The 17,604-nt window shown below is 35.5% G+C and overlaps 2 protein-coding genes across 6 annotated transcripts in view; both read left to right on the forward strand.

The window, feature by feature from the left end:
- The window catches only part of LOC131165246 (transcription termination factor MTEF18, mitochondrial), a 59,390-nt gene that overhangs the window by 18,270 nt on the left and 23,516 nt on the right, over window positions 1-17,604 (forward strand). For 2 of the 5 annotated variants that reach the window (XM_058122860.1, XM_058122862.1), the window contains one exon: window positions 11,994-12,554. The exons of 1 other annotated variant lie outside the window; for it this stretch is intronic. The gene's annotated coding sequence lies outside the window, so the exon portion shown is untranslated. Of the gene's footprint in view, window positions 1-11,993; window positions 12,555-17,604 lie in introns of those variants that run through there. 2 more of the 5 variants (XM_058122856.1, XM_058122858.1) reach the window with 1 other exon arrangement.
- LOC131165247 (transcription factor DUO1-like) lies at window positions 16,145-17,380 on the forward strand. The gene is made up of 3 exons (XM_058122864.1): window positions 16,145-16,356; window positions 16,488-16,725; window positions 16,808-17,380. The coding sequence occupies exons 1-3, from the start codon at window positions 16,145-16,147 to the stop codon at window positions 17,327-17,329; spliced, it is 972 nt and encodes a 323-aa protein (XP_057978847.1). The 3' UTR covers window positions 17,330-17,380.

The following is a 17,604-nucleotide window of genomic DNA, read 5'->3' on the forward strand; positions in this document are numbered from 1 at the left end:
TTTATTTTTTGTAAAGCGCGTTCCTCTATTTTTATTAAAATTATTTGCAATTTCGAGGTTTATTATTTTTGCACTTGGCTTTAATATGATCTACTCTTTTTGCTAATACTTTGTGAAGTTTGTTTTCTTTGGATATGACCAAATAGTGTAGCAGGAAATCATATGAGCAGTTGCATTATTTGGGCCACCAAACATATACTATTGCAATATAAACGCTTCTAATATAAAAAGTAATTATTTGATTAATAGTAATCGAACATGTATTCTATCATAAAGGTACTTGCATATACGAGTGTTTATATTATCCTCACTTATGATGTAAGTGATTTTTTGATGATTAAGGGGTCGTTTGGTATCTCGGTCAAAATTTAGAGAAATGAAAATTAGAAATGAAAATAAAAAATCAGAAACAAGAACTGAAAATTTGAAACTAGCAACTTGTTGGGTTAACATTTATAAAATTAATATATAGTAAAAAAATAATTTAAAAAATGCTCATTTTCTTCTTTAAATCAAAATACTATAAAAATATGATTAAAATAATGAAATTATAAATAATGTTACATTAAAAAAATTGTTATAATAAAAATAAAATGTATCATACTTATTTTACTTAATTGTTCTACTTTCAAAATTTACTTTACAATAAAAATTTTATTGAACATGACAATTGAAAAATTGTGAAAGTATTTTGTAATTGGATTTATTATTATTTTTTGAAATTTATGTATGTTTTTATTTGAATTATATTTAAATTCATATGATCATTTAATTTTAATTTTAATTTTAATTTAAGATGTATAAAGTAAATAATTTAATCTAAGAAAACTATTTCTGGATGTTAAAACTTTTGGCAACTGGTTGTCAAAATAACTTAGATTTTTCACAAACAGTTAAAAATCAACAACAAAAATAGAAAACTAACAATAAAAACAAACGTGTTTTTATAATCTGTTTTTTTACTTTGAAGAAGTAGAAATAGAAAAAAACAATAACACCAAACATTCCTTTAGTGTTTTCAATTGCAGCCTTAGCATCAATAAATCTGTCTCTTACTTATTGTGCTTGAATCTTGATATTGTGTTACCAGATAAGTTAAAGAGCGTTAATAGTTATATTTACTAAAATTGTGTGGATTAATTTAATTTACATAGGTAAAATTTTATTTTTTCACTTCAAAGTTTTTGTGCCTTTTTAACCCCCTTAGCTCGGTACACACGAACACAAGCTAAGAATTGTAGGAATAAGATAGGAGAAATGCTGCAGAACAGAAAATGCTTCAAGGCATGTTATATTATCGTTTTCCTTAAAATGTTATTTGCCTCCATCAGATTGGTGTGTATTGAGTTAGCAAATATGTTTTCAGGATATAATGAAGCCCAGAATATATTCTGATATCAGTTTGCGTTATATACAAACAAAAACTGATCACAAACACCCTTAGAATAATTTGAACAAACTTTCTGTAATTCTATCTCTGTAGAAAATAGAATCCAAATTTGAAAAACATATAACTTGTGGATAAGGAAGAGAATGAGAGAATGATGAATTTGTGTATTTTGTGGAGTTAATTCTGTCTATTTATAGACGGAATTATGTCTTTTCCGAAAGGTTGCATCTATTTAAATCGCGAAACAGATTCGACCTGGTTGCACTTGGTGTCAACCTGGTTGAGCTTGGTCGAGTCCCTTGTTGAAACTCTCGGGATTTCATGTTCAGTCGATAGTACCGTGGACCATTTTTGCACCTGGTCTCCCGGTCGCACCACTTGGTCGCGCCATTTAATCGTAAAAAATATAAGATTAATTTTTAACCATTTGATCATGATCAACGGTCACGATCTCACAACGATGCAAACGTGCAAAGTGCTTGTGCGCCAACTAAATGCACCACTAGCGTCCTATAGCCCACGCCGCGCATGTGTGTGTTTGCGTGTGCATGTGTGGACCATCCTAGGGTGCACTAGAGTACACACTAATAATATCTCTTAACCAATTTTAAGAGATTATTCCACCTTGTCATTTATTAGCGACCTTTCCTTTCCCACTTTTTCCAATGTGGGATAAACCCACATAACATTAAATACTTTAGAAAATTCACCAAAAGAAAAACTTTGAAAAACCCATGAAACCATACATTTTAGAAAATATTTCAACATTTTCCCACCATTTTCAAAATATAGATGAAAAACAATTTATTCAGATAAGAGATAATTTATGCATAAATGAAGGTGTTCTTAGAATTTGAACCTTCACTTAGTGAATACATATAAAAGTTAGTCACACTTTGAACTAACAATCTTCTTTTGATTAACCAGATACATATCATACACAAATTATCAGATCTTTGGGTGTTACCAAAAGCCGACACGTGGATTGGCCTTGCGTCTATATCCTAGTTTGATGAGTGCTCTAGAGATAAATCCATCTCTCATAGGAAGCGACACCACTTTCGACACTCATATAGATAGGATTATCAATGATACCCCTGTAATTAAAGTACCTTACAGAACTTGTTATAATCCTATTAAGAGCTTAAGCTCAACCTTCACTTTTTTCTCATTACAGGTATAAAACACTATTTTCCTTAGGATGGATTATGTGACACATATACATTTTAGTGCTTCTAGTCACTACATATGATGTACTTTGCTCATTGAACTCAAGAGCTTGAAAATTTCAAGTGTTGAGTCGAGTTTCCATCATTGGTGACTCTGAGTTATGGATTTAAGTCCCATCCCCTTTGATGTTTTCTAGACCATGTCTCTTGCAAGTCCTTTTGTTAATGGATCAGCCAAATTTTGACTTGATCTCACAAAATCTATGATAATTACACCATCTGTAATTAACTGCCTCACATAGCTATGCCTTAGGCCAATATGTCTGGATTTACCATTATATATATTACTATATACCCGTGACAAAGTTGCCCCACTGTCACAATGTAAAGATATAGGTGGCATAGGCTTTGGCCAAACTAGAATTTCTAATAGCAAATTCCTAAGCCATTCTGCCTCTTTGCTACAAGAAGCTAAAACCACAAATTTTGATGCCATAATGGAATCTGTTATAAGGCTTTGCTTCTTTGAACCCCAGGAGATAGCTCCTCCACCAAGGGTGAATATCCACCCATTGGTTGATGTATGATCATTACGATCAGTGATCCAACTGGCATATGTGATCCTTATAAAACAAGAGGATATCCATCATAATGTATGCCATAATCCATAATATTTTTCAAATACTATAACACTCTATATATAGCATGCCAATGAATATCACTAGGATTACTAGTATATCTATTAAGTTTACCAACAGCAAATGCAATATCAGGTCTAGTAGAAGCCATAGCATACACTGCACTTATCATCCATGTCATTTACATATCTAAGAATTAATTCCATATTAGCCATATCATGCAATTTTGTTGTATTAATATGTCCTAAACAATTATGCCATAAAGAAAGTGAATCAACAAAAAAACAAAAACATTCACTTTATTGATATTAAGGTTAAACAAACCCTCATACATATACCCTTTTTCCCACAAAGACTCCACCCTTAGAGAGTACAAATTTGTCAGATTTAAACACTAACTTAAAATCAAACTCATTAAGTAGGCTTCTAGAAACTAGATTCTTTCTAATTTATGTTACATGGTATACATCGGTGAGAGTCAAACTTTTTTCAAAAGTAAATTCAAAAGTGACATCTCCTTTGCCTTTGATTATAGCAATGGAAGAATTTCCCATGTAGAGAACATTGTCATTTTCCACTGGTTCATACTTTGAGAATGAACTATTGTCTTTGCAAACATGCTTTGTTGCACCTGAGTCAATCCACCATGCACAGTCATCTTCAACAATATTGATTTCAGAATTCATTGCCACAAACTTTTTAGAGTTTGTTTCATCTTGCTTTTTCTTGAGAAGATGACATTCACTTTTGTAGTGTCTAGGTTTTTCACAATAAAAGCATGAACCTTTCTTGTTCTTATTTTGATTCTTGTCATAATTGTACTTCCTCTTCAAATTCCCTTTCTTGGGATGTTGGGGTTGTTTAGAATTGTCTCCTTTTTCCATCATAAGCACTTTGGAAGTATGCTCTTTTGCACCTTTTTGGTTCTGTCTGAATACTTCCTTAACCTGGAAATGTTGACCCAATTGTTCAAGAGACACGTCATCCTTCTTGTGCTTCAAAGATTTTCTAACATCTTTCCAGGATGGAGGCAACTTATCAATGATAGATGAAACATAAATGCATTCATCCATTTTCATATTATGTTGATTAAATTGGTTAAGGATATGCATAATTTCATGAAATTGCTCTACAACAGACCTATTGTCAACCATGGTATAATTGAAAAATTTACCAGTTAGAAATTTCTTACTCGTCGCTTCATTTGTGAAATACTTGGCCTCAAGTGTATCCCACAACTCTTTTGCAGTAGCCATATTCTAATAGAGATCGAACAAATTGTTTGACATTTAATTGCAAATATGACCTTTGCATATATAATCATCTTGTTCCCATTTTAATATTGCATGTCCTTCAACCAAGGTTTCATTCTCGTTCACAGCAGGTTTGGGAGTGGTCAGTACATACACCACTTTGAGACCTGCAAGAAGAAAGTGCATCTTTTTCTGCCAGCGCCTGAAATTGCTTTCATCAAATCGTTTGAGTTTAACAAAATCCGCAGCAAATTCCCTCAAGGTTGAAGAACGTGTTAAGATTGTAAGAATAAGATAGGAGAAATACTACAGAACAGAAAATGCTTCAAGACACGTTACAATGTCGTTTTCCTTAAAACTTTATTTGTTCCCACCAGATCGGTGTGTATTGAGTCAGCAAATACATTTTCAGGATACAATGAAGTCCAGAATATAATATGATATCAGTCTGGGTTATACAAAAACGAAAACTGATCACAAACACCCTTAGAATAATCTGAACAAACTTTCTGTAATTCTATCTTTACGGAAAATAGAATCCATATTTGAAAAACATGTAACTTGTGGAAGCTTTATGTAAGGAAGAGAATGAGAGAATGATGAATTTTCTGTGTATTTTGTGGAGTTAATTCTATCTATTTAGACAGAATTATGCCTTTTCTGAAAGGTTACATCTATTCAAATTGCGAAGCAGATTTGACCTGGTTGCACCCGACGTTGACTTGGTCGAGCCTGGTTGCGCCTTGGTTGAGCCCCTAGTTGAGACTCTTGGGATTTCATGTTTAATTGATGGTACCGTCGACCAGGTCGCGCCTGGTCTCCTGGTTGCACCACTTGGTCATGCCACTTAATTCTAAAAATATAAAATTAATTTTTAACCATCCGATCATGATCAATGGTCAAGATCTCGCAACGATACAAGCGTGCAAAGTGCTTGTGCGCCACTAGCGCACTACAACCCATGCCGTGCGCGCTTGTGTGCGTGTGTGGACGATGCGAAGTGTTCCCTTGAACTATCTCTTAACCAATTTTAAGAGATTATTCCACATTGTCATTTATTAATGACCTTTCCTTTTCCACTTTTTCCAATGTGGGACAAACCCACATAACATTAAATACTTTAGAAAATTCATCAAAAAAAAAAAAACTTTGAAAAACCCATAAAACCATATATTTTAGAAAATATTTCAACAAGAATGCTTAGGGGAGTCTTGTCCACGAAAGGAGCACGTCCTAGAAGCCCAAGAGTTAATTCTCATAGCAAAATTTTTAGTGGCTTCACAAATTTATTTGAACTCATTTCTTCAATTAAATTATTTTTTTAGCAACATATTTCAAATGCATTACCATAATATCGTCTTTTGTAAAATTTCTTAACCAAAAACTCTTAATAGTTTTATTTTATTTTCGTGCAATAAATCATGCAAACTTCATAATTTAATTATCTTTGACACATATTTAACAATGCCCATAGAAACTATTACTAAATAAATTTGGAAATGAAATTAGATTGCGTGGACCTTTTGCCATTCTTGTTGCATAGAGCATCTTGGTAGGCTGTGGATTATGTTATATGAATTTTAATCTTCAGTTGCAGTCATGTACCTTCAATTAAAGATATTTGAAAAGTTCCATGAGATGGAGACTTGGAGGGATATAATTTGAGTGCTAGAATTTGTGAAATGGAAATAAGTGAGTAGAGCTAGAATGGGAAAGAGGAAGCTTTGTTTTATAGCTTGGAGTTTAAGGGAACATGGAGGGGAAGGAGAAAGGGGAATCAATGAATCTTGTGGATTGTGGAAGTAGGGAATGTGTAGAAATCCCGAGTATCTTGAAATATTTTAGGGAAGTATATATGTAGAAGATTGTATATTATTAAGAGAGATTCTTTTAGGAGATTGTTTCCCTATTTAGTTTTTTTTCGATTGTATTATAAATACTATATATTGGTTTGTACGAAATTATTCAAGAAATACAAAAATTCTATTATGTTTTCATGGTATCAGAATTAGGGTTTCTAAACCTTAGTTAGCAATGGTAGACGACGCCGTCAATAGAAGAGGGTGGTCGAGCACCTCTGAAGCTCTCGACGGCGAGATTGAAGCCACCTCCATCATGGGTTCGAATGGGCTAGACTGTAGCGCCCCAAACCTGGTGGGGCACGGAGTGCTATTTCCCATACATTTATCTTTGATACCACAATTATAACAACCCGAACCCAAATAGGGGGTCCTGGGGGTCTCGGTCGTTAAAACTCAATTTAAACATGCAGCGGAAGATATTTAAACGTCAAACACATTACTAGAGTTCTAAACCACCCCAGTTACACATATTTATCTCCATGTTCTATATATTACATGTAACGGCCCGAACCCTTAAATCCGGTCCGGTGCGTTGTATCTAATTAAATCTTGATAATCCATAATATATACCATATACACAGCGAAAAACATAAACATAGTCTCCGTAAATATAATACCAGAGTTTACTATTTCTACCTATAATCCATATTAACCATTCATCCACCTGTATTCACAAAACTACATAACTCAAAAAACTCAATCCACAAAACCAGTATTCACAATCATTCCTTTCTCAACAGACTTAAAACATAAAAACATAAATTTAAACTTTATACAACCCAACATTACTATCAAAATATACCTTTTCTCTTTATAATCCTCAAAAATGCTATAAACCCTTGAGCTCTCTAAGTCCGACTTCGAGGATGTCCTGAAAAAGAAATATTCATATTCGGGTGACACACATCTCAGTAAGGGAATAAACATTATATTAAAACAGCTTGTGGCTAACATGAGGTTTTTAAATATCATTTTAATAACATTTGCAAAACATTACCATAAACACTGAAATCCTTTGAGCCTAACCAAACACATGCAAAATATTTAATCCACGAGATACCCAAGGATAGGGGTGATTATCTGCCCATACAAGTAGTACCCTTATGCTCTGATACTTAGGCGACCATAGGGTCGCTGCTGAAGCATACCAGTGCACTCACCTTATTCAGTAAACCCTCAAGTATTAGATTGATCTCATATTCACACAGTTCATACAAAAGTTTACTAGCGAAGGTCCCAAAGATAGGGAAATCTACCTGCCCATACAAGTAGGCTCCCTCTGCCCTAATGCGTTATGCAGCCTATTGTTACACCTAATACTACTAGCGCACTTGCCTTTCTCAGCAAACCCTCTGGCAAAGAGTATGCCCCACCCCAGTTGTAACATATTCTATTAGCATAAATACTTCTAATATCATAGTACATCATTCTTTCTGTCATTATTCAACCATTCAAATCTGTTCATGTTCGTAACTTTAACATTGCATTGCATTTTACTTTAAGTGACTCTTTCTCATTTACATCGTTAATATTTCACATTTCATTCCATTGTCATTTCATTTCATTTTCATTTCATTCATTGGTATTACAACTACTCTTTAGTCGTCATTAGTTAGTCCACATAGAAATGCGCTAGAATCTGCTAACACAGCTCCTTTTAGCTGTCACCAGTTAGTCCACATAGAAATGTGTTAAAATCTGCTAACACGACTTTCAGCTGTCATACATTTACATGGTTGCATTAACATACACAAGCAGCATGATTCATATTATATTTCATTCTTATTGCTTTACTTATTTAGCCTGCATCTCATACATTTAACATATATTTGCACATAATTTATATTTACTCATGCCACACAATTTAGCAATAAAATTCGTACATATTCCTTGTAAAATAAATCAACCCACATTTAGCATTTAAATACTGAAAATATAATTTTCGTTTCTCACATAATTTCTCAGAAAATACATTTCACTTTCATCAGTTCATTTTCACATATACATAGCTAAATAAGTGATCCTAGGCTCAAAAAATATAATTTACATGGTTGGCATTTTAAACTCATACCGAACATATACACGTATATATAATACAATTCATTTTCCATTAAATTCATAAAAATTTTGGTTTAATATATATTTTTCCACTTACCTGACTTCTGAACTACGCCGGCAAGATCCCCGAACCAATACCCGCGACGTTCACTTGGACCTTGAATCAAAACCCTAGTTTAGTCAGATATACCCCAAATAACCCATTATTTCAGCAGTTTATCAACTTATAAACCTCAAATAAGCATTTAAAAACCCAAAAACTAGGAAACCTAATCCTTACCTCAACTTGGGACTTCCCAAATAGCCCAGTTTAGAAATCTACTCCACTAGATGTGTAGAAAATCCTCCTTAGAACACCGTAGCGGCTTCCGTTCAGCGATTTGGACTGATTCAGGCCGGATTTGAAGAGAGAAGGCAAAGGAGGCGATTTTTAGAGAGAGAAAACGAAGATTTTGGAAGAAGCAGATACAATGAAAGGAATTGCTCAAGTTTTATTACATGAATGAAGCCCGAAAACTATAATCAGCCAACTCCAAATTGAAGGGAATTGCTCAAATTTGGACTATTAAACAACAGATGTTTGGAAGAAGCAGATACAATGAAATCTGAACATGGGATAAGACAAAGTGAGCCATGCAGGAACAGTTCGAACTTCCCAACTACCAATAACATGTTTATTCGCACCATTTTGATTTGAAGCAAGAAGACAAGATACTACCCGATTACACTAGTAAATTCTATCATTTGGCTATCCAAGCAAATAAGAAGATGTCAAGATTGCTTTGTAAGGAAAAATATTGATACCAGTCATTGCATCCAAGCTTGCTGTATTTCACACCACTATAGTTGGAGATGCAGTACAAGTTGCTAATCGAATAGAGAAGGATATACAATGTTATCCTCCTAGAGCTACCTTGGCCCTTTAGTTTGAGAAGTCTACCAGTAGAATTGTGCATGTAAAGTCAGTTGAGCAGCTGAGTAAAGGATTTTAGACTAACAGCATATGGACGACTATGGGGCCCTACGGATCGACTTCTAAGGTCCTGATGGCAATTAAATGTTTCTAGTGCTAGGGTTTTCAGCATAGACCCATACAATTTCCTAATAAAATAATGGCAAGTAACATAAAAAGAAGATGATAATGCCAGCAAATTGGAGCTAGGGCACAACTCCAAAGTGACCTGGATGAAGATGGTAACGTGAGATATTGTTTAGTGCTTCAACCTATTCTTTTGGGGCCATGGTTATTTGAGAGGAGGGCTAAGCATGATGCTTACGAAAATTCATATGCTTTTTCCATCAACAAGAACAGGTATAAATTGATGCCATCTTGAGCTCTTCCACTAATCAAATAGGTGCACTTCTGGTTCCTTTCTTAAGAAGCAAGATGATTCATTTCAGAGTAGTGGACTCAGTTCCAACCCCAAGTAAATAAAGTTAAATTCCTTTTCAGTAGAAGGGAATTGATGCAGAAAGTTAATAAGCCGGCTATTGGATGGGTCATTTTGACCCAATTTGGAGGCCAATTTTACAGAATAGGGTCAAAAGATTGCTGAATCCTAAACCCTAATGTGTTTATTTTAATTATTAGTTCAGCCTCTTAAGGCATGATCTCATGTCCCTGCACAAGGGGATAAAAATCCTAATGCTCCAAATTCAATCCATAATCATCGAATCTAAATAAAGCCTCTTTCAATCACCTACTTATAGGCCTAACATGCTTGAGAATCAAGCAACTAAAATTAGGAAACTTAAGACATTACTAGGTAACCTCTTTCTTAATAATAAAACCCTAGATTCTATTGGATCATTACCTAATAAAAACCAACTATAAAATGTCAGAAAAATAGGAAAAATCTTGAAAAATAATAATAAACTACAAGATTGTCCAAAAATCTCTAAAATCCTAAATGCAATGAATTTTGATCCTTGAAGCTCACATTTTATCGCTCTCCCTCAATTGCTAAAAAATTGACCTTAAATTCAAAACTTGTGCAGAATAGAACAGAAGAATCAAGAAATTAGGAGATGAATACTATAATCAGCCAGCTTAAAAAACAAATACGAATGCAACTGGGCACTCACTGAAAACAAGTCTATCAGGAATGGTAAATTCCACATATGCAACCTAACTTGTGTCTTTAGCCTTAAACTGAACAAATGTACCATCCAGAAGATGTCTTAATCCTTATTGTTTCCACCTCCTCAAGTTCCCTCATGGATTCTTCAGGCTCCCTAACTCCCTCTTGCCCTCAAATCCTGATGTAAATAAAACATTACAACTAGTCGCAGCCCAAGTTTCAACCGCAGGCTCACTAGACATATCCATAGACCTGGCCTCTTCTCCACAAATAAACTCTTCAATCAACCTTAGCGTGGACTTTAACAATATCAGATTGATTGATTAGCTCAGTAACTGTCAAAACAAATGGCGCGGTAGTTGTTATGGTTGAGCTAATGGTACCATTTGCATTCTTAATTCCCTCCTTTCCTAGCAATGTCTTTAAAGAGGTTATTAACTCTATCAATATATTATTGAGGCTGATGACTTCCTCATCAAACTGTTGCCTAATCCGCTTAGACTCCTCATCAAGGACATTGAGACAAACAAGAATGAAAAAATATGAAAAAAGCAGTGAAAATCCAATCGAACTAGGCTGAATAAAATCAGTTCAACAGGATTGGATTTGGTGGGTTTGAGCAGTTCTGAATTGGATCAGGTTGAAGGGATGGCTCGAGCTGAACCTTGAGAAGGCATGCATGGCTGCTTCTTTGAAAAAAAAGGAGAGTACTGAAACATTAGCGTCTCAACCCTACTTTCACTGGGTGGCAACATCAATTGAAGGTGAATGATGACAAGACTAGGATGAGATTAGTGGCTAGCAATGGCAAGTGAGTGATGATCCTACACTAGTGCAGCATTGAAGCTGAGGGTATTGGCAGCATAGTGGTGACTATAGTGTTGGGGCTTCATGGTGGTGGAACAATGGGGTGGCGCAGCACAGGGTTGGGTTGTCTGCAACAATGTTGGGGTCTACAGCAAAAGGTTGCAACAAGGTTGGCACCGGAACATCGATGACAGCATGGGGAGGAACTCAAGGATCCTGTCAGTGGTGGTGGATTGAAGGACAATGGGATTGTTGAATGAGGGCTATGGTGTTGTGTACTGATTGCTTGTGGTGGCGTGGTCGTGTAGTGGCACTTCAAACACTAACAATGATGGAGGGTTGGTGGAATGACAGCTGGTAGAGCAATGCAGCAGTGGAGTGGCTTTGATGCCAAGTTAATGCAAGACCTCATGTCCTTGACAAAGGGATAGACCCTAATACTCCAAATTCAATTCACAACTAGAAAAACCAGCCCGCACTTCCCGGTAGGCATGCTTATGAAATTTGATAATTAGTTTCAACAATAAAATCAAAATTTAGCACATTATTTTGCAACATTTGTTCAACATCACTGTCAAATATTGATAAATTTAGATGGAAATGGTGGTGTTTACATAAATTGTATGTAGTACATAGAATTTGAAAGATGTTAGGAACATGTTACTGTAGATGATGTAAATTTATTTGTGATGGAGTAATTTAAATTTAAAACTAATTTAGGAAAACAAAATACAGATTTTGGAAGACAGCTGCCCCTAATAAGGTTGCCATTTTTACCTAGGAAGTAGCTCATAGTAAGATCTTGACCCTGGACAACTTGCAAGAAGGGGGTTCTCCATTGCCAACAGATGCGCCCTTTGCATGGCAGATGCAAAATCAGTAGATCATATCCTTCTTGCCCCTGGACTAGAAATCTTTGGAATGCGGCTTTGTCTCTTATTGGACGACTGTGGGTAACCGCTAGATCTGTTGGAGGGGAGTTCTGGGCCTGGAGAAGGACTCGGACAACAAAGGAAAAGAGGAAGGATTTGTCTTCCATTCCTCTTGCTGTCTTCTGGTGTGTTGGAAAGAGAGGAACAGAAGAGTTTTCAAAAATTCAACCTCAAAACTTCAGTTCAGCAAAGAACAGTGGTTTACTGTGGTTACAAGTTGGCATAGCGGACTTCTAACAAATGAGTTTAATGTAATTTTTCATTTTTGTAAACACCCTTCAGGGTGGTTGATTTCTTGTGCTTTGGATTGGCATCCTCTTGATGCCCTGTTAATATATACTTTCTTTATTGATAAAAAAAAAAATACAGATATACACCATACTAATATCGAATGAGGATTTCAAATGTAAAATTTGACGTAAAAATTAATTTTGCACATTTGATTGAAATATTATGAACGAAATAATATATCAATAATGAGTATTATAACCAAATGTATGTATCTGTAATTAAAGACTACCTATATTAGGCAGAAATTTTTTTTTTTGCAATAAAGTAAATTTTTAGGTTAAAATCAAGTCACAATGGGTTAAAACATTTTGGAAATGATGCCCATAGTAATTTTGCAGTCTTGAAATTTATATTTATTAAATATAGCTATTTTTATTCATATATGGTTAATATATACTATTTTAATAACAATATCAATCTTTAAGATTCAATAAGTTTGATAATAAAATATAATCCATTCTAATAAATTAGGTAGATAATTCGAACCCTCCGTATTTAAAAAAGCGTTATTTTAATAGCTACAAGATATAAATTATAATAATTTAAATATTGTATTAGTATGCTTAATAATAATACTAGCAACAACTGCACTAGTATATTAAAATTATAATACCTGCATGCACGTATGAGAAATGTTCCTAAATTCTATTTATTTACTCATTGCATCACCATATTGTTTTAATAAATCAATGCATGCCTGGACATTGGTTAACAAATACTTTTGTTGGCCTTATAAGGTTTAACATCTTGTTTTGATACTAACAAACAAGTAGAACTTAACATGTTTTGTTTAGTGATGTATTTGCAGACTTCAATGCACATATCAAGGGAATGATCATTAATTTATTTTTTTTAAAATTTTTTTCTTTACTTTTTGTGATTCGCTTAAGAATTTTTAGCATATGATTTTACAAACATCTCCATTTACAGGTAACTATACTTTAGCTTGATGAAAACTTTAGTTAATAATAGATAGTAATGATGGTGACAGTGATTAACTTCAAGGCTTATAGGCCGGTAATGATCCTTGAGAATTAAGTAAGTGTAGATTATAGTTGTTAATTGTAAATTAATCAGTTAAATACTTAATTTTGGATCAAGTGTGCCCACTAAATAGCATCAACACAATAATCTTGTGTGCTGAACCAGAGTTAGCTACCAACCAACAAATGTAAATAAATAATCAATAAATAAATATATTCAGAAGCTTCAATTAAAACTCAAACCTCTGATTGGTTTTCTCTTGGAGGCTCAGAGGTTGTTGATGTGAAGGATCTCACAAAGCAAGGAGTCACAGTATTTGCTCTATAGTTATTTGTCAGTTGGTATGCTGATTGACTGCCAACGATAAATTCCCCACTCCTGAAGCCCCTAAATAGAAGAGAAAATCCTGCAGAACACCATCATCACTTTTAACAAATTAGGAAAGAGAAATCAACCTTGAATGTGCTAAATTTTATTCATTCCATCCTCATTTCCTTCACTGGCATATCTGCAGTCCTCCCACCAACTGTCAGTTTAGCTATTTCCTTTTCCTAGAATTTATTTGTTGCCTTCTCCGTTGCCATTGTAAGTTAACAGATTTCACTCTTTTTAATTGCATCTACAAACTAATTTCGAAGTTAAATTTGTCTTACAAATATTTCATCCTTTTAGAACTATTCATTTAGCCTATTACATAAAAATTTAAACAACAAAACAAAGTAAAATCAAATGTTCAATCAACTCTATAACCTTCCAAAGGTTTTTCATACATACATAAGATATGGTACGATCTCTTTAGTCAGCAACCATACAAATGTCAAGTTGCAATTTATGGGACAAAACTAGAAAGAAATCCGAAGGAAAACTCATGTTCCAGAGACATGACATATAAGCAAACTGAAAGGTGATTGAGAAAATCAAGGGCAACAATAAAGTGCAACCAGTAACAACTATTATTCAGTTGTCAACATTGCATCCAACATTACAGAAAATAAGCATGACTGCTCCTTGCTGTGCGATGAATACACGCTGTACAACTATGCTGTAAGATGAGTTAGGCTGTACAACTATGTGACTCTAGGCAATGAGATCCTTTAAATAAATAACATAGTATGTGACAATAATGTGCATGATTTTGTCAGAAAGAACTAAATACACGAACTACATTCATGTCCTTGCTCTATTGGCAGCTATTGAAGACTCATGTGTTGCATAATCTGAACTGCTTGAGTTACATTAATAAATAACTAATATAAATATGAAATCATACCTGCAATTTGCAAATAGGGTCAATAATATATAGATGAGGACAGAGCGCTGTGTAAACTTGGACATCATCATGAATATAAAGGAGACAGAATTATACTCGAGGAAGATAGATTTACTGCAATAAGTTACACTCCAGAATTGGAATATACTGATCTGGAAGAAATCTTGAGACTATGAAGTTGAGATAGCCTTCCCAAATAGCCCAAACATCAAGAAATAGTTAAAGAAGCCTTCAGCTAAAATGTTTCACTACCCTAACAGCCAATATGCTAACTAGCTGGCATAATGGCTAGTTTTTGTTTGACGCCCATACAATGCGAGACTTTTTTCACACCCTGCAGTGTGGGTGATTTCCCCTTCGAATGTGTAGCACGCCCCTGGTGCCCTTTAAAGCTTTCTAATTTTACTGATCCAAAAAAAAAAAAAATTCAAAACTCTCTGGTTCCAATTGTTTGATATGCTGGAGATAAAGAAACCTATAACTTTGAAGACTTTTCTCGCATCAGATGCACTCTACCTATCCAGCCGTACATCTGTATATTTCTAAAATATAAATGAAATCTATACAACATTGACTTGTGAAATTTAAGGTTTAAACCTCCAATATTTTTTTATCAAGGACAAGGGCATAGATATCAACTTCACAGAATCAATAGCTCAGTCCATCTCGAATGGTTAGAACAACCAAGTTACACATAAAAATGCATCATAAACTACTCATTCCAATCCACCTCATGTAACCATAGTTTTGTTTGTCATTAAAGTTCACAACTACAATGTTCACCAAATAAAGCTTTTCCAGAGAGCTCACTAAAAAATGATAAACAATGCATGCTGAAACAAGAAAGCATATAAACATGCATAACCCTATAACTAGTGTACACGTATAATGGAAAAGAATTTCAAAAGAACCAATACTCACAGAGGGTAATAAAATATTCCAATTTTTTAAGAAATTCAAACTTCACATGACCTTTTATTGAGCATTCATAGTGAAAGTCTACCATATATGATTCAACAACACACAAATATTTATGTTTACCCACATACTTTGCTTGCCTAAAATTTTTTGCTATTAATAAGGGCGCCTTTTGAATTAAGAAAATAAAATGAAACAATAATAACTGCATGTGAAATTTTTACTAACCATCAGGACATCTATGTCCGGGGAATTCCACCGCCGAACGAGGGGCATGGACGTAACTTCATTACCCATTTCGAAAATGAGAAAAAGTGGGAAATACGGGGGTGTGTAGTGGAGAGTGGAGTAACCGCCTTAACTGTCACTACACCCCACGAACGAACAAATTTCATAGCCCAAAAAAAAGACAAAACGAAGTTGCAAATCCAAACCTAGGATAGTCCACTGATTTCGGTGATCGGAATTCTTTCTCGTGGAATGTGGGGGCAATGGCCGGAGACAGAGACAGAGACGGAGGAACGGCGGCGGGAGAGATAAGGAAAGGGCCGTGGAAGGCGGAGGAAGATGAAGTCCTCGTAAACCACGTGAAGAAGTATGGCCCCCGAGATTGGAGCTCCATTCGATCCAAAGGCCTCTTGCACCGCACCGGCAAGTCCTGCCGCCTCCGGTGGGTCAACAAGCTCCGACCCAACTTGAAACAGTAAGCAATTTGTACTTGATTTCCTCCATTTCCATCTCCACCTGTGAAAAAAAGAAAAATATTTTGGGTTCGCCCTGTTTGGTCGATTTCGTACTACATGAACTTGACGTGGGTGTCTCTGTTTTCTGAAGTGGGGTGAAGTTTTCTATGGAGGAGGAGAGGGTGGTGATAGAACTGCAGGCGCAATTCGGGAACAAATGGGCGAGAATCGCGACTTACTTGCCGGGAAGGACCGACAACGATGTCAAGAATTTCTGGAGCAGCCGGCAGAAGAGGCTGGCCAGGATTCTGCAGACTGCTCCTCCCAGACCCCAACCCACGCCCATCATCACTAGGGAAGCTCCTGTCTTCCATGCTGTTCCAATTGAGGTAAATTTAACATTTTTTTATGCCACTACTACGCAAAAATTAGTGGGAAGTGAAATGATTTTTTTTTTTACTTGGGCATTAGGCGCCAAAGTTTACTTCTTCGGCTGAGGAAGAACCATCCTGCACAAAACTTCAGCCCTGTTCATCATCCTCATCATCCTATGAAATGATGAAGATGGTGCCACTGCCGGAATTGGTGAATATGAACCCCAACTTGCTTAATTATGACACGACCACCGTTGCTCAACTGGAGTTCAATCCAAGCATGGATCAGTCCCTGGCCCAATCCCAAATCCTTTTTCCGGATCAGTTCCCAGAACCACCGCAGCAAGACCTTGCATTTTCGCAGGAGAGCCAAGAGCTGATGGCGAGGCTGGAGGACCCCTGCTTCTTGGATGTGTTTGGAGGGAGGGATTCCGAGGAACTCGGAAACGAAGGGAGGCTCAGTTTCTTTACAGTGCCGTCGGAAGAAATGGGGTGCTGTGAGAATGGGGGGAAGAAGGTGAAAGAGGAGAAGCTGATGACTCCGGACAGCTTCTTTGATGATTTTCCCACGGACGTGTTTGACCACATTGAGCCGCTTCTCAGCCCTTCAGAGTGGTAAATGCTGATGCTTTTGTTTTGTCCGTGTAGGTGTAGGGAAAAAATGAACTCTATTTTCCTACATGGTTTCTTTTAGGTTGAAATTAATTTGACAAGGTTGATCTATGTGACAAATGCAAGCCCTCTGTGCCAACTCTCTTTCTATGATCCCTATTTGCTTCTTCTTTCTTTTTTTAAATGAAGTGATACAGTAAAGTTACAAAAAAAATTTTGCCACTAAAGTAAAAAGCTCAAGGAAAGTTTGGTTTGGGAAAATTTACTTTCACAAAATATTCC

The sequence above is a fragment of the Malania oleifera genome, chromosome 10, assembly GCF_029873635.1.
Source record: "Malania oleifera isolate guangnan ecotype guangnan chromosome 10, ASM2987363v1, whole genome shotgun sequence".
NCBI lineage: Eukaryota > Viridiplantae > Streptophyta > Magnoliopsida > Santalales > Ximeniaceae > Malania > Malania oleifera.